Here is a 19143-nt window from a genome sequence, read left to right as displayed (position 1 = left end):
CAAAAAAGATGGAGATATCCTTGATTATAGATCTTCACGGTTGGTAATTTTTAATTATGGTGTTCCTAAAATTGCGACTTGGAAAGGAATTGAATCTTTGTAACAAACTATGATTTTCTAATCCCAATATCTTTGCAACCCAATGTCGTAGACCTTATGTATTTTAAACTATGAATTCTCTTATATAAAATAATGTATGTTTAAAATATCAAATGTTTACGCCATCAGGTTGCAAAGATATAGAGATGAGAAAGTTTGAGTTTGTGAAAAGGACGCAATTCCTTTATGCAGCAAAGACAAAAGAGAAATTATTGCTTTTAAGATTAAAAACGACTATATTTTCCTCATTGTAACTCAGATAAAGGTTTAAAGCGTCTGTTGTGTATGAAAGGTCACTTGAAGTAAGGTCGACAGTCCTCTTCAGCACAAAGGTTCAATTAATATCTGATAAAAACAGAAAGAAAATAATCATTTGTTGGAGTAGGAAATATTGATGAATACAAAGATCTCTATAATGTACTAATCCAAAGGTTTGCATATAATTTTGATATCACACTTATCTCCTTTGTCGTTTTTGAATCATATTTTTATCTATTTGGATATTATGTTGACATGTTAACGCCTGTAAATAAAACCATTTTCTCTTTGTAACTTTATCTCGAGGACTACAAGACAATTTTTAATCTCCTTTGAAGACTTTCTCTAGGTAGCTTTGCTCTTCAAAATACTGAAAAAGTTTCCTTACTTCCAAACATTTGCCTTTTTTGTGGTTGGATTCCGGAAACCAGTCTCAAGTTGAACATTTTTTCAGCGTTTCAGGAGATTTCAGCTCTTTAAGGACACTATTTCTGTTATTGAGTTTGTTCATAGGTATCTTTTGCGTCCGTACCTTTAACTAAAGGCTTTAATCCAGAATTTTAAACTCACTTTACTTTAATTTTAATATGAAATACATGCTCACAGCCTTCACACTCATGTGCATGTTAAATTAATCAAACCCAAGTAACCATTCTTTGAAGTAGTTGGTTTTCATTATACCTCGGGGACTTCTAATATAGATTTCAATAAGTCATTCAAAGGCTAACTTAATTCTAGATTTCTATGTTTTTATATTTTTATTATATCAGCTTTTATTCCCATTCTCAACTTATTGTCAGAAAGTTTGAAACTTTTAGAATTAAGCAAAGTTTGAAACTTTTAGAATTAAGCAAAGTTTGAAACTTTTAGAATTAAGCAAAGTTTGAAACTTTTAGAATTAAGCAAAGTTTGAAACTTTTAGAATTAAGCAAAGTTTGAAACTTTTAGAATTAGGCAAAGTTTGAAACTTTTAGAATTAAGCAAAGTTTGAAACTTTTAGAATTAAGCAAAGTTTGAAACTTTTAGAATCAAGCAAAGTTTAAAAGTTCCAGCCCTAAATTATTTTAAAAGGGCCTGCCTGTTATCTAATACAATGTACATAAATATAAAATCTTTTATTGCTTTAGAATAAAGATTTATTAACAATAATATTATTATTGAACATAATATCTGAAAGCGGAAGTAAGTATATTTAAGTGTGGAGAAGGCTGGTAAAGCTGGGGTTGGTCTGTATCCATGTATCCTGCCAACCCCGGAGTAAACCCTACACCTGAGTACGGAGAAACCAGGCGGGCCGGGTTCTGGTTTCCATGGTTCCGACTAAACAGAGGACAAAAGCCGGAAATAAAGGTTCCCAAGTTTAAGGTAGAGTTTAGTTGTCAGGTAGATACACTCAGTACAAGGAAGCTATAAGGAAATCTACTAAAAAGTACTGTTTGTACAGTTGAGGTTTTCTAACGACAGTACTTCGAGAACTGTACAGTGGTACTATTTCTGAGTTCTCTGTGTGTAATAAAGAAACCTCTGACTAGACCCGTTGATTGGTTACAATGTGAGTTGTGCTCCCAACCCTGATACAGATCTTCAAGGGAAGGAGAGAGTAGGAAGTACAGTTTAAAAATGAACCAGTGAAAGAACGGCTATGGGAGCAATGAACCGTTATGTAACCCTGCAGCAGCTAGGGGACGGAACCTATGGTTCTGTGGTGCTCGGTCAGAGGGTTGATACTGGAGAGAAGGTGGGATTTAAAAATAGATTATTTTTTGTTTAGCAACAAAGTGTGCTATCAATGTACATTAAAACTCTGAAAACAACTTTATTTATCAATTACTTGCCTAAATGTCTAGCTGTAGGCGCATCTAGTTTGAAAAGAAGTTGCATCAATAAAGACTGGGTTGAATTTGAAGTCCCCTATAATCTGAACAGAAGATGCCTATATCATATTTTTACTGTACAATCTATTAAAAGTATAATTTGACATCAGAAAAAACCTAGTTTATCCTCCAATGAAAAGTTAAAGAAAACTAAACAACTGTAAAAATGTGTTAAGAGTGTTCTCTATATATCTGTAGAATGCACAACTTCAAACTATTGGAAATATATTTCGATGTGTTTTAATCATCACCGACACCAGTCCTAAAGTTTGAGAAGCTAGTTTTGAACAAAACCAGAAAAATGGTGGTTTTAACTAATCAGTAGCATTAGCTCCAAGCTTGAAGAAATTATTGCAATATTTTAATAAAAATTGCAATTTATTTAAGTCTTAGATATTTAACTAAACCTTGATTATATCAATACTAACGATAATACTTGATTTCTATGGATATTATGGATATCTAATTCATTCTTGGTCTGACAAAGTTTTAAAGGGTAGCGTTGTGAATCAGGCATGTCACTCTATAAATGGAGAATCAGACATGCCACTATAAAAATGGAGAATCAAACATGTCACTCTAAATGGAGAATTAGACATGCCAATCTATAAATGGAGAATCAATTGAAATTACAACTTCACTGCATGATATATATTTTAGATGGAAAGGAACTGATAAATTGATGCAAAATCTAATTTTCTATTTTGCATCTGCAACCTCATTACGTGAACTCTGATATTTCAAACTATGAATTCTGTCTGCACAAATGGTCAACGTTTGAAATATCTATGTCTAGTTGAAAAGATATAAAATTTTCCAAATTACAGTTTGTTGCCGGTATTTAGTTCCAATATAGATTAAAATTACAATCAACTTTGAAGACGAAATAATCTTGATTTAGCAATATAGATGCATAACTATTCGTTTTAAATTTTCATTATAAAATTTATCTTTAAAAGTGTCAATGATTGGAAAAAAAACTACAAAATACATATCAATATACTTAGAAATTGTAGACTGAATTACCCCCCCCCCTCCCACCTAAAATTCACCCCTTAAAACTTAATAAGTAGAGTTAAATTATTATATTTTATTTTTAAACTAAATGTCCGTGCATGGTTGCTAAAGGCTGAGATCAATATAGTGCTTTCTATTCCATTCTTTTTAGTGCAATACATATACTGTAGATTATATACGGGCTTTACATGATAAAATAATGAAAATTTCTGGTGCATCGTACCCTTTCTACACATATGTTTGTATTATACAGGGTGTCCAAAAAGACATGGGAATTCAGTGACGAATTCAATATCGTCTTTGTTATGAATTAGCATTACCATACCTATTTTAAAAAGCCATAATAAATTATGTCTGCTAGAGTTTATTTTATGAAAAGGGTAAAAGACTGGAAAGATGAGTCTATAATGTTCTTGTTTTACTAAGTACAACCGTCTGCAGTCAAAACATAAACAAACAAAATGTGAACATAGCAGACGAAACTCTTACAGATTACAGCTTTCTCAGTGGGTATCACTATACTAAATCAAAGAATTATTTAAAAAGACGATATCGAATTCGTCACTGAATTCCCATGTTTATTGGGACACCCTGATATATGAGATAATGATAATGATGCCCGCAATCTTCTAATTTCTGAAGCTATCAGTTAGAAAATTTTGACTCCGAAAATTTAGTATAAATGTTGGCTCTAAGTCTCTAAAAAACACTGGATTTGGTTGGCGTTAAACTGTTAAAAAGAAAAAGTCGATTGTAAATTAATTTGTCAATTTGCTAAGGCTAATTAAACTTTTCTTTTTCACAAAATGTTTTATTTTCGATCATTATATATTAGGTTATATGAAAAAATGCTTTAAATTTAACTGAAAATATCATCTCAGATTTAGATTAAATACCAACGGCGGCAGCGCGGATTTTTTTCTAAATAATTTATACACCGGATGATATTGAATTTATAAGCCATATAAATAAGCGAAAGAAAAGTTCTGCTTGATAACTTATAAAATTAATAATAGTCTAATTAAAGAAAAGTTTTTTATCTCTCTAAAGAGCTATGCACAATTAAATGCGATATGGATGAATAATTGTTGCCATCTCTTTGTTCAGAAAAATTCAAAATATCTACATAAAGTAACTTGCTGTTTGTACAATGTATTTACATATTGACAGGAGTTGAGAAATCTGACATTTTCTATTGATTGATAGTGTGTATAGTATAGCTAGGGATATTAGGGCAACCCTATAGAATGTGTAAGGTTAAATCTGTTCTAGCGACCTTATAAAATTAATTGAATATATTCCTGTTCCATTTTCTAATATCATGAAATAACATCTTTTAAATGTTAGATACATAGATTTAAAGATAAGGTTCGTTACGCTTACTCAAGCATCATTAATACAGATGTCCTGGTTAAGTCATCAGTAGCCTTCACTTTCGAACCCATTTTCCTAAATAACAAGGTTTTCTGCATTACTATTCCATACTTTACTTACTTTTGGAGAAAATAAAAATGTGTATTAAATGTATTAAATGACAAATTTTCGATTAAAAAATCACACGGAAATTTTTCTCTTATCATATTATGTAAAGTTGTCAAAAAAGACTTTAAATAAAGACAGGTCTCATTTTTACTACATTCTGGAGACCACTGTATGATTTTTATGAAGGTCTTGGTAGAATATGATTTATTAATTGAAATAACAGACTTTCGTGACTTGACATTGATTCTTCACAAAGTTTCATATTAAACTAGCAATGGGGAAATTGTCCGAAAGTTTTTAATTATTTGGCCTAATTATTCATCAACTATTGAGAAAACTTTTTTTACTTTGAAGGTATTTTAATAGTACAAACATTGAAGTCCCAATTTCCGCCCCTACAAAAATTGATTGTAAATGAATGCATTTTTGAAAGAAATTCGGGAGTTGCCTTCCACGAAAAAAGATATATTCAACCTGTCGTCTTTTAGGCAGCAGATTTCATATCGGCCAAGTCAAGATTTGGTGTCTTATTAAAAACACATTTAAATCCCTTTAAATAAAAGTAATGACTGGCTGGCTTTTATACCGATACCTACGTACATGTTACACCACGAGGACGGAGGTGGTGGAGTTTTTCCTACCTGGAATTTATCTTTAAAGAAAGAGCACTTAGCAGCATTGCAAAAAAATCAACAATCCTCGCAAATGCAATGGTTTTATTTGAAAATTTTGAGTAAAATGGCTCAGTCCAATTAATTATTGCATTTGAAAAATTTCAAATTTTTTTATTGTTAAGATTTGTCATTAAAACGCTTTAGTAAAATAGTGGGTGAATCGTTTAAGTTTGAAATCTCTAATTTGCCAAAATATAGTTTTCTCCATGTAAATGACACCAAACACTGTACATCTAATTTGATGTACAGTTGAAATTGATTGTATGAAGAGTTGATACTGGGGAGCCAGATTTAACTATCTTACAGAATTAGTAGAATTAATGGTCATATATGGCTCTCTTTATGTATACGTTAATTAACATTTGATTATTTCTAAAAGTTTTATGATTTTTATTCCCGGTGTTGAAATAAGTTGCTTGGAAACCTTGAAAGAAGTAATGATGGTGGGGGAGGGGGGAGGTCTTTGTTGATTATGATCACACAGAGTGCTTTTCTTCTTCTATTCTTAAAACAACCTTGAATGAACTGAACTATTGATTCACGTCACTCATAATCATTGTTTGTATACAAAGCAATATTTTTAATATAGATATAACCACTTCTTATTTCCTTTGGAAGAGCTTGATTTTATCAAGGTATTTGGCGTTTTTTTATACTTTAAAGGAATAAAGACTTTGTTCTTGCCACAACAATGCATGGTATGTTCTCTGTTTTTTTATCAATAAATAATAAAAAACGAGGACATTCCGTTTTTAGTATTTTATTAAATCTATATATATACTTCGCTTGTTTGTCTGTCTTTCTGTCCGTTTGTGTCCAATAAACGTCAAAGCAGTTGAACCGATCGGGCCCAAACTTTGTGTGTTTATGGATGCTCAAAATTACAAAAATGTGTGTCGACCAGTTTTGGATTTTTGTTAAATTTTAAAATGCGCGAAAAAATATTATTTCATCCGCAAACTTTTTTTTTGTTATTGTTTTATAATTACAAAGAGAAGATGCTTACAGATTAAAAATTGAAATAGAAGATGGGCGCGAAGCATCCTAAAAGCATAACGATAAATTAAAAGCCTGAACAGACCCGTTATGGTGCTTAAATAAGTATTTTGAGCAGCAAGACCCATAAAACTTTGGAAGAGGAATACAAGTCGTCTTCCACAGTTTTATAGGTTGCACTGTATTACCGGGTTTCACGTGGAAATATTTTATTCAGTTGATTATTAATTTAAATTAAATTACATAACCTTAGGCTTATTTCTAACTAGCATGCTAACGACTAATTAAAGTAATAAGTTTTTTATTTAAAATAAAAATAAAAAGTTAATAGAACAAAATATGATTAAGTTTATATGATTTATAAGTATATTTTACATAATTGTGTTTATTTTAATTTTGGTTTAATACGTTACTCAAGGACAAGGTTAATAAAAGGAAATAAAACAGTTTAATGGATAAAAAACTTAGATTGATTTTTGAAACATCAATCAAAATATTTATTACAGGAATTGAGTTTTTGCCACAAACTCAAGTTTTCTAATCCCAATATATTTGCAACCGATTAGTGTAAACCTTAGATATTTCAAACAAACTATTGGATCTAACAGATTTAATAGTTTAATATGACAAATTTCTACTACATCTGGTAGCAAAGATATTAGGTAGAAAACATATCAGTGTACATTCAGCAACAGATGAGTCTTATAGTGAGCGCTTTTGAAAGTATTCAGAGATACAGGGTGAGAGAGAGAGGTGTACATGGGGGGGGGGGGGNAGGCCTGCATTCATCTTCTAACGCTGTAGTACCCTGGAGAATGAAGGTTTTTTACCTAACTGGATCCAGATTTTTTTACTAATAGCTTTTAATATATTCCTTAACAACAAGCCTAGGGAGCTGTTATTAAGTAGCCTTAACCAGTCGGAAAGACGCTAATTCTTTTGATTGAATCTAGTTCTCTGTGTAATCATCAAGATGTAAGTTTTATATGATACAAGTATCTGTCCGAGATGAATCTTACAGGAATCAAGAGATTGTTTATCGAAAATACCCACTTCTTGCCTAACCTTTCTTATCCCATTTGCCATTATAATGGCAAAATTCTGACAATGGATCTTGAATATTTCCAAACCCTGTTCAGCAGTGACTTCATTTTTTTCCAACCTGTAAGAATAGATATAATTAAATATGAACAATCTGGATCAAAAAGCTGCATCATCAATCCACGCCCATTCTACAATATACCTAATTAGAGAATTTGTACAACCTTGCATAGAACACAAACAGTAACTTTCTATACTAATTTGATATTTATGGCACCTAGATATCAAATTAAAGAATAGTATGAAAAAGAAAATTGCAAAAAAAGGTAGCTCTGGGCAATATACAAGAGCGGAACAGAAAACAGATGTATTATCAGCTATTCAGAAGATACAACCGTCATGAGAATATATTTATTGCTCTATTTCAAAATTTTGTTAAGACTAAAATTCAAAAATAAATTTTAATAAAGGGATTAAAAAATTGAGTTTGTGGCAAAAACTCAATTTCTTATCATGCATTTTCTTTCGTTGTCAATCTAGCTTTTCATTCACAAATTAATTACATTATCACAAGTGACAAATTTGACAAAATATGATTTTTTCTTGTTCTTCAATTACTTTTTTTTTGAGGGGGGGGGGACAAATCAAAACTTAATAAATCGTATATTAATTGAGAATATTTATATTGCAGTTTTTTCCCACGGAGAGTAGAAATAATAGTGTCTCTTTCAGTATGCATTTTTTTGTCCCTTTCAGCCTGAAACGGTGTTTAAGAATACATTTTATTTACATGTTCTTAAATTACTGTTCTATTTTTGTTGAGTAAATTCGTCTACAAATATTCTTTTCTCCAATAAAACCCTTGTTACTGAACCATCACATATAAAAAAGCAAAACAAAAATTACAATTGACATTAATAATAACAACTATTTTCAGTATTGTTTATTATTATGTAAATTGTTCCTATTGTTTTATTATTAATTATTATTAAGGTTGCTATAAAGAGGATGAAGAGGAAGTACTACTCCTGGGAGGAAGCCATGAACCTGAGGGAGGTCAAAAGCCTGAAAAAACTTTCACACGCCAACGTTGTGAAACTGAAGGAGGTATAGACCACCAAATAGAGTTCATTAAGAACTATGGAGTTCAAAGTTTTGAATTAAATTTATTTCCCAAAAATTACATGAAAACTTAACAGTTCTTCCTAATCTAACGCTAATGAAACAAACACAGTGCTCCTCAGACTAAAAGAATATTGAAGAAACTGCCGTAATGTGTACAGTAGTTTCTGAGAGAAATGTAAACAAAGCATAGTCTGGGTAGCTCGGCATGTATGACATTTGTTTACATTACTCCCGGAAATTGCAGTACATCTTATTTGTATATGCAAACCTTGTACCTAGTTTCTTGTAAGTTCCTTTGTGATTACTATCAGTAACATTTTCTACTGCTTAACAATATTCAGGGGGGTTGGTAGTTGTCTACCTGTCAGCCTATAGAGCTGTACACAATTACAACTGTTTCCTAATAAAAGACAGAAGGAGATGCCCACAGTTTAATAATCAAATATGCAGTACGTTCTCGGCGTAGTTCAAAGCATTTACGTACATTATCGTACATTATCACTCTATACACTATAACCTCGTTAACAATATTTATATGCAGGTGATTCGTGAGAACGACACATTGTACTTTGTGTTTGAGTACATGCAGGGGAACCTCTACCAGCTCATGAAGGAGAGATATGATCACGGGGATAAACTATTCCCGGAGAATATGATCAAGAATATGATGTACCAGGTCGGGGTTGGAGAATTTATCAAATAAACAATCTTTTTAAATGAATTTTCAATTAAACCCCATAAAAGATTCATAACGTTTTCCGTTAAAACTTTACAGATTTAGCTTAGTTTTCGGTTTTCTTTTTACAATGTTGGGACAACGCTTGACCATTTTCTTGATTGTCTTTGCTGTAGAATTTATTATGTTTGTGAATTATTTTTCTAATAAAAGTTTAACAGCCATCTCTTCCCCTTTCAAACAAATTGGTTGAATTTTTCAACCAAGCTAAAAATATTTCCATGGATTCCGAGTTCCCCAATCAAAATTCGAGGAATTTCAGTCAAGGGGTTCCTGAGTTATGATCAAACTTACAAACAAGCAAGCAGAGATTACTACTTTATATATATATACATGATTAATTTTAAAATTATATTCTTAAGGTATTACAAGGACTGGCGTTTATGCACAAGCACGGATACTTTCATCGAGACATGAAACCAGAGAACCTGCTGACGATGGGACCTGATCTTGTCAAGATTGCAGATTTTGGTTTAGCTCGAGAAATCCGTTCCCGGCCCCCGTATACGGATTACGTGTCCACCAGGTGGTACCGAGCACCAGAAGTTCTACTCCGCAGGTTAGGTTTCATTTTCTCCAGGTATCAAAGAATTGAGAATTTTGTGGTTTCAGTCAGAGTGGACAAAGGTCGGGCTTTTGATCATCTATAACTTGAACTAAGAACTAAGAATTCCTCTTTTAGAATTCGAATCCGCTTCCTTTAAATTCAAAAATTCATAAAAAGAATGGAAAACATTAAAGCAAAATTGATTTTACCTACTAACAAAGGGGAACAAAGTAACTGAGTTTTTGCCACAAACTCTGATTTTCTAATCCCAATATCGTTGTTATCTAGAGGTGTAAACATTTGATATTTCAAACTTAGGTTATTTGATCAAACAGAATTAATGAGATCTTCCACTTTGGGGTTGCGAAGATAGGGATTTTTAAATGAGAGTTTGTGGCAAAGACTCGATTCCTTTAAAATCACATAATTCTCTTATTACATCCTGAGAAGCATTTTTTATTGAAGCTAATATTTTCAGTACATTCTACTCCGCTCCTATTGATATCTGGGCTGTTGGGTGTATTATGGCAGAACTATATACTTTCAGGTATTAAACCCGTGACCGGATTTAGTAAATTTGAGCTAGGTTTAGAGACCGTTCAACCACTTATCTTGAATCGGCGATTCAGGATTTTCCCACGTCCTATAATTCAGCGACCGAGCTAAAATTCATTAAATTCTGAATTGGAAAATTGAAAGTATACTTAATACACATGCAAATATGTTTATAAGTTCTGTTACATGTATGTAAATGTTTGTTGCACATTCATATCTACAGTTGTGCTCTGAACACTGGGATTTAGGTCAACATTCAAAGGTCAACATTCTAAGGTCAACATTCTAAGGTCAACATTCAAAGGTCAACATTCTAAGGTTAACATTCAAAGGTCAAAATTCAAAGGTCAACATTCAAAGGTCAACATTCAAAGGTCAACCTTCTAAGGTCAACATTCTAAGGTCAACTATCAAAGGTCAACATTCTAAAGTCAACTATCAAAGGTCAACATTCTAAGATCAACATTCTAGGTTAACATTCTAAGGTTAACATTCTGGCTAAAATTTCTATAATTCTTATAAAGAATTTTCAAGAGAGAAAAAAAAATATTGAATATAATTGTTTTTAAATCAGAAACTGCATTGCAGCAAACCCATCTTTTTTTCAGTGGATTTAATCATTTGAAATTTATGTTGAAAACTTTTATTTACAGCAAAAAAAAATCAAAATGAATGAAAAAAATGAAAAGGATGAATAACAGAACCTAGTTCACCTGAATATCATTAATTTAAACCAAGATGTAAGCTGATTGCATTTAACCTGAAATATAACCCTTAATAATTAACTTTTATCCTACCTAAAATACCATATTTTTGAATACAACAAAAACAGCATCACTCTCGACTAACCTTGGCGCGATACGTTCGGTTTCTTCTATTTTAATGCAGTCGCGTTTTGGTCTATAACTCAACAATCTTAAGAACTACTTCAACGGAGTTGTCTGTTTACACTTTCATTTAAAACGTTGTACCATCGATAAAGTGAAGAAGAGAAAATGCGAACCTGAACCTATTCTCTAAAATTAATTCGTCAATCGGTATACTTCGAAATCCTCACTCACTCAAACATTAAATCCTAAACCTTTAACAATATATCGTTTCCTAAATTTAAAGCTGTCAATCGTTAACTATTTCTATATAAAGGGATTGTAAGCATAATTTCAAGTTACCCTCAATGCCAAGATGGCTACGTCTGATTCACAACGGTACCCTTGAACCCATTATTCAAAATAACTGATTCAAAATAATTGATGTGGAGAATATTCTCGTTTTTTAGATTTAAACTAAAAGTGTTAATTTCTGCTAATTCCTATATATATAACTGCAGTAGAAACGCACAAGTTACTTTTGTAGAGAAACCACAATAAAAGATAATCAGTTTTCAAAACTATAAACATTGATATATAATTTCAGACAGACAAAGCTATTAAGGTACCAAAGTGAATCGGGTATTGCAATCTTATCACTTAGGGTTACTTGAAATTACACTTACAGATTACAGTTCCTTTCACTTAGGGTTGACAAAGAAAAACGTCACTTATGAAGATATAACAAAATATAGTGTTTGTATAGTATTATATTGTTGCATAGTGAGCTCAGGGCTTTATATCGATTTAGCATTGTTCATTCTTCATATTTATTCATGCATTTTCATATTAAATATCATATATATTTTATACAATATATCATAAAAACGTAAATAGATACATGCATAAATTATGAATATATTGGGTTTCTTTACACTGCGAAACATATTTAATTTTTATTTTTATTTTTGCTATACGATCATTTATTTTTCATATATTGTAAAATAATACTAAATAAACAGAGGAAAACACTGTTTTACAGTGCCTCTACATTTTAATAAGCTTTTTGAAGGATAATTTATTATTTATTCAAAATTAAAGATTTTATTAAAATAAGATTTTTGTTAAGATATGACTTGGATTTATAACAGAGTATTCGTCCCCCTGTATGCATTATTAATATTAAATCGATTTTAGGCCTCTCTTTCCTGGAAACTCTGAGATCGATGAGATATTTAAGATCTGCTCCGTCCTGGGAACCCCGGAGAAACGAGACTGGCCCGAAGGTAGTTTGATGATTTACTTTTGAATTTATTTTTAAGGGACTATATAGACTATTTTTAAGGGACTATATAGACTAATTTTAAGGGACTATATAGACTAATTTTAAGGGACTATATAGACTAATTTTAAGGGACTATATAGACTAATTTTAAGGGACTATATAGACTAATTTTAAGGGACTATATAGACTAATTTTAAGGGACAATATAGACTAATTTTAAGGGACTATTACTGTCGTTTTTGCGATGTAAGGCGATCAATTTTCAGTTAGAAAAGATAAGGATATCTTAATTATGGATTATGGATGTTTACTTGGTATGTCTTAAGTCCTTAGAAATTTTGACACGGCCTATATTTGCAAATGTCGTAATTTAAAATGAATTCCATGTTTTAAACTAATAAAAGAGATTGTGACGATATACATTTCGTATAGTGGTTTAATTCCTGTTGGTTGATCCCCAAAAAAATCATAAAATATATCTTTTTGAATATTAAATTCGATATTGTTCGAAAAAGAAACACTCATTTATTGTAGTGATAACTAAAATTAAGCCGTAAAAAAAAACTTAAGACGGTTAAGTGACTTTCCGTCTAAAGAGTATCCTTTAAACCTCCATCTAAATTGCAAAAGATTAAATATCGTTGCTTCGTCCATCCGAAATTTACTTTTATACAGAAACCACATCAATGGAAAATAACCAATTTTCAGTTTGAAAAATGAGGATATCTCATGCTGCTTTGATCAGATATAAGAATATGAATTGGACATTCCAATCTTTAAAGTGAGGGCCACATACAATTACGTGGATAATCTCTTTAACTAGTATTTCTTTAATGTTCTTATTTAAATGACCGTAAAAGTCCAGTGGAAAGCTTTTTCCAAATTTCCAAAGAATTGACCTAATTAATTCAAGCCTACCTCTTATCATTAGTCACTAAATAAACTGTTGATTGTTTAGGGTTTAAGCTGGCAGCTGGGATGAACTTCAAGTTTCCTCAATTTTCTCCAACTCCTCTCACATCCATCATTCCTTCAGCTAGCAAGGAGGCAATCAAACTCATGCAGGATATGCTCAGGTAGGATTCAGCAGAGTTTAATAGAATTCAGCAGAGTTTAATAGGATTCAGCAGAATTTAATAGGATTCAGTTGAATTTAATAGGATTCAGCAGAATTTAATAGGATTCAGGTGAATTTAATAGGATTCAGATGAATTCAATAGGATTCAGCTAAATCATTAGGATTTAGCAGAATTCAATAGGATCCAGCAGAATTCAATTGGATTCAGAAGAACACCGAGGGTATCAAAAGTATTTAGGAGGATTCAGTGAATTCAGTAGGAATCCTTAGGATTCCGTGCATTATCAGTTTAGTAGGATTTAGTGTTTTATCAGTTCAGTAGGATTAAGTAAGGTTTAGAAGGATTTAGTGTTTTATCAGTTCTGTAGGGTTCAGTAAGGTTTAGAAGGATTCAGTGTTTTATCAGTTCAGTAGGATTAAGTAAGGTTTAGAAGGATTCAGTGTTTTTTTCAGTTCAGTAGGATTAAGTAAGGTTTAGAAAAGTTAATGAACTTTAAGTTTCCTCAATTTTCTCCTACTCCTCTCACATCCATCATTCCTTCAGCTAGCAAGGAGGCAATCAAACTCATGCAGGATATGCTTAGGTAGGATTCAGAAGAATTTAATAGGATTCAGCAGAATTTAATAGGATTCAGCTGAATTTAATAGGATTCAGCTGAATTCAAAAGGATTAAGCTGAATTTAATAGGATTCAGCAGAATTTAATAGGATTCAGCTGAATTTAATAGGATTCAGCAGAATTTAATAGGATTCAGAAGAATTTAATAGGATTCAGCCGAATTTAATAGGATTTAGCTGAATTTGACAGGATTCAGCTGAATTCAAAAGGATTCAGCTGAATTTAATAGGATTCAGCAGAATTTAATAGGATTCAGCTGAATTTAATAGGATTCAGCTGAATTTAATAAGATTCAGCTGAATTCTATAGGATTTAGCAGAATTCAATAGGATTCAGCAGAATTCTATAGGATTTAGCAGAATTCAATGGAATTCAGCAGAATTCAACTAACTAGATTCAGCAGAATTCAAATAACTAGATTCAGCAGAAAATAATGGGATTCAGCAGAATTCATTAGGATTTAGAAGAAATCAATATCATTCAGCAGAATTCAATAGAATTCAGCAGAATTCAATATGATTCCGCAGAATTCAATAGGATTCAGCAGGACTCAATAGGATTCAGCTGAATTTAATAGGATTCAGCTGAATTCAATAGGATTTAGCTGAATTTAATAGGATTCAGCAGAATTCAATAGGATTCAGCAAAACTCATTAGGATTTAGCAGAATTCAATAGAATCCAGGAGAATTCAATTGGATTTAGAAGAATTCTGAGGGTTTTAAAAGTATTTAGGAGGGTTCAGTGAATTCAGTAGGAATCGTTAGGATTCCGTGCATTATCAGTTTAGGAGGATTTAGTGTTTTATCAGTTCAGTAGGATTCAGTAAGGTTTAGAAGGATTTAGCGTTTTATCAGTTCCTTAGGATTAAGTAAGGTTTAGTAGGATTCAGTGTTTTATCAGTTCAGTAGGATTAAGTAAGGTTTAGAAGGATTCAGTATTTTATCCCTTCAGTCGGGTTCAGTGGGGTTCAGTAACGTTTAGAAGGATTCAGTGTTTAATCAGTTCAGTTAGGTTTAGAAGAATTCAGTGTTTTCGTATTTTATCAGTTCAGCAGAGTTCATTAAGACTTATTAGGATTTAGTGTTTTCTCAATTTAGTAAGGTTTAAAAGGATTCATTGTTTTATCAGTTCAGCAGAGTTCAGTTAGGTTTAGTAGGATTTAGTGTTTTTATAAATTCAGAAAGATTCAGTATGGTTCAGTAGAGATTCATCAAAAGAATTCTGCTTAGAAATAATGGTTTAGTAGGAAGGAAGATGAAAATTTGGGTTTAGATTTTGAAGAATAATTGAGGGGTTGAATTTACAACAGATGTTTTAGATTGTGACAGTAGAAATCATTATTAACTTGTTAACATTCCCTAAATAATTTATTTTTATATTATAGAATCTGTTTTCCATCATAACCATGGTTGATGGTAGACATTTGACATTTATAATTTTAGTTTCTAATTCCTGATTTATAACTCTGATTGAACATAATTAAACATTAACCTTGGAACTAAATGGAATAAGTAGACTGAAAGGAGACTTCAGTATTTAATTCAAGTATTGGAACTGGACAGGGAGCTTCAATACACATAGTAATTTGTAATTTTTTAAAAGAGGGATTCATTGGATCTCAAATCACAATGGAAATCAGAAAACTGGAATAAGAAGACGACATTGAAGCAATACTAAACTCTATTTTTGTGTAATTACAAAGTAAATAGTTTTACTGATAACTTATTTAATTACTTAAAAATAGAGCTGGGTCTCCTTTCACTGCGCCGCGCCATTGCTATGTCTCATGTACATTTGACTATTTAAAGTCATAACTTGAGTCTAAAAGTCGTCTTCCTATTCCAGAGTTTCCTGGTTCTTACTGTAGTTGAATTGTTTCTTTATGTTCTGAATATTTTATTTCATCGACTTTTCTATATTATCTTTTAACACATTGAGATAAATTTGGCGTACTTGCATTTTAAAATGGAATTACTGTATACGGAATTTATGCTTCCCTGCAATTATATAAACTCGGATCTTTTGTTGCTAAAACATATAAAAAGCTATTAAAAGGCTATATTCAAGGCCGAAGACTTAATTAAACCTTGGGAGGCACTTTTTTCAATAGTTTCAGATCGTCTTTATAGTTTCAACCCGGTGTAGAATAAATTGAACATAAACGGTTTGTCCGCGTAATTTTAAGCGAATCTTCAGAAAACCATGTCAGAATATAACCGTAATCTTTAAACATTGGTCTGAGTTAAAATGATAAAGATATTTTTGTTTTATATCTGAAAATTGATTGTGGTGAGATTTAAACAGCAAAGTCAAGGAAATTTTTATAATATAACTTCCAGAAAACGGCTCTGTTGCTCAATAAAGGTTTAGAGATTAGCGTTTCAGTTAGGCATGAGACTCTGTAAAGGAGGAATCATGTTGAATTCTCGTCGACCGTTTCTTTTAAAGGGAGTGTTCGCGAAAAATGAAATGGAATATTTTTCGACGTAAGCCACTTTAATTTTTCTCAGAAACTCCCTTTAATGTAGATTGTTGAATACAATATAAACTTAAAAATAAACCACTAGCGTTTGTATTTGAATCAGGGTTTAACTGATAACTATTTATTTTAGTTGGAATCCAGCGAAGAGACCCAGCGCCCAGCAATCCCTTCAACATCCTTACTTCCAGTCGAGCACTATCAAGCTTACAAACAATCATATAATGGAACAAACCTTACAGCGCAGCTACGCCCGGCAGTCAGGAGCTATTGGTGGATCAGGACCAGGCAGGTTGGAGCAGATTGAGGGAGAAGAGGAGATTATAGATCTTAAGGAAAAGGGACGAAGAGAATCCTTTCCAAGGTCGAACTCCGGATTGCCAAGGATCGGAGCTCCAAACCATGGATCCGTGAGCTACGCTAAGCAGACCCACTACAAGAGCGCTAGTTCAGGAGACCGTGGTCGAAGTCCAAGTGCTGGACCGAATGGGAGAGTGGATTGGAAAGCGAAATATCTGAAATAACGTGGATTTTAAACCATCTGTGATTAAAGGAATGGATCTGAAGGAGTATTCTCTATTTATTTATTCTTGTGAATTAAACTATAATGTCGAATATATTATTCTAAATTTCTACTCCAATGTTTACCTTTTCCCTGGTAGAATACAGAGCTTTCTATTGTAAATATTAATGAAATGTGTCCGTGGTATCTACTACGTACCTAGATACTCTGATACTGTATAAGCGTCACCAAGGATACGTCAAGGTAATTAAAAGTCTTGGTAAGAAACAGTTTTATTGAGGATACAATTACTCACTTATAGGAGTTTAAGCGCATTGGAAAGAAGGGGGATGGGGGGGGGTGGTAAATTTTGAAAATATTTGTTCTTTTTCCAGAAATAAAGTATTTTTTAAAGAAGATCAACGAATATTTGTTTGGGGGTGAAAGGATGATACCTAATCACCCGTTTCTATTTATTTCTCTTATTTCCCATCCATTTTCTTCCTCATGTCCCTCATGCAATACTTCTACCCCTACTCCAATTTTGTGAGAAGAAAAAAAGATTAGACAGGGAAAATATTCTTACTCTTTTTGAAGAAAGTAAGAATGGCATAGTTAGTAAACATCACGACTACATATCTCATAGTTAGTAAACATCACGACTACATATCTCATAGTTAGTAAACATCACGACTACATATCTCATAGTTAGTAAACATCACGACTACATATCTCATAGTTAGTAAACATCACGACTACATATCTCATAGTTAGTAAACATCACGACTACATATCTCATAGTTGGTAAACATCACGACTACATATCTCATAGTTAGTAAACATCACAACTACATATCTCATAGTTAGTAAACATCACGACTACATATCTTATCATATAACTTGGTATAGTGGTGACCAATAAACATTAAAATTATTGTCGTCCTCGTTCTTTCGTTTCATTACTCCTCTCTGAAAACACCTGTCCTGAAGTACTAGACTGACTTTAAAGCCAAGCTCAAGAAAATTGTAAATTTTGATCTCGATATCCAATGTTGGCACTTTAAATTTGAGGATCATTGCGTGATTCCTCAATAAAAATTATCACTGCAGAATATGACTATCACAGGATTTCGAAGAGGAAATAAATTAATCCGCAGATCTGCATAAGATGGAGATCAATCCTTGATCCCAAGTAGGGTTTGATGCGAACGAAACGTTTCGCGTAAAAATGCGAAAGTTTTCGTTCGTAGTTCGCAAACTTTTTCGCGAAAATGACTGAAGCGAAGAATGCCAAAACGAAGCTAAATTTCGCGAAAACCATAGGTGTTGAAGCTGTATTTTGTCTTGTTTGATACATTTTCGCAAAAATTTATCATTTTTTAAGATTCCGAATTTTTTCGCATTTCTTACTTCGGGAAATAGATTGAAGCAAAATTTCGCGAAAAATACAAAATTTTTGCGAAACGATATTTTCTTTTCGCTGCAAACCCTAATTCCCGAGATTCACAACACAAAAGTTCTGACTTTAGTATGCTACAGACGTACAGAAGATAGAACGTGACAGTACACTAAATGAGTCATATCCAGGGGGGCTGGATCATAGATACCTGACCGTTTATTTTAGCCTGAGTGTACACTAAGAACAGTTTACTGATAAAGGATATTAAGAGTAAGGTTATAATGCAAGGAAAATTATTTCAGAGGTGTACGCATCTTTTGTACTGCAGTGTACTGTCTCTTGGCGGTATAGTAAACACAAGACGGATTTCGAAGCCTGACATGGGATCCATCTTCCACATTAAAATACATCAATGAAATATTCTGGTCATAGGAAACTATTATGTGAATTATTAAAATTATCAAAATTAAATGCTTTTATCCTCCTCGGATACTAAACGAACAATGATGCATCTATTCTTGCTTACTAATTCCGCCCAAAGAGAACTGGTTTCAATATGTGCGCAGAGT

General features: G+C 32.2%; 1 protein-coding gene across 2 annotated transcripts; it reads left to right on the top strand.

The window, feature by feature from the left end:
* Positions 1-1720: 1720 nt before the first annotated feature.
* Positions 1721-17308, top strand: LOC111699672 (serine/threonine-protein kinase MAK). 2 transcript variants are annotated; one of them, XM_023470398.1, is made up of 9 exons: positions 1721-2095; positions 8435-8548; positions 9108-9242; positions 9665-9861; positions 10328-10396; positions 12408-12496; positions 13454-13539; positions 14126-14157; positions 16807-17308. In XM_023470398.1, exons 1-9 carry the CDS (start codon positions 2000-2002, stop codon positions 17195-17197), a joined length of 1209 nt encoding a protein of 402 aa, XP_023326166.1. In that variant the 5' UTR covers positions 1721-1999; the 3' UTR covers positions 17198-17308. The 2 variants fall into 2 exon arrangements, with proteins under 2 accessions (XP_023326166.1, XP_023326165.1); XM_023470397.1 differs by lacking the exon at positions 14126-14157 and having other exon boundaries at positions 13454-13571.
* Positions 17309-19143: the final 1835 nt, after the last annotated feature.

This window comes from Eurytemora carolleeae, unplaced genomic scaffold (genome assembly GCF_000591075.1).
Source record: "Eurytemora carolleeae unplaced genomic scaffold, Eaff_2.0 scaffold279, whole genome shotgun sequence".
NCBI lineage: Eukaryota > Metazoa > Arthropoda > Copepoda > Calanoida > Temoridae > Eurytemora > Eurytemora carolleeae.
Note: the sequence above shows the minus strand (reverse complement) of the source record. Positions and strands in the feature narration are given on the sequence as shown.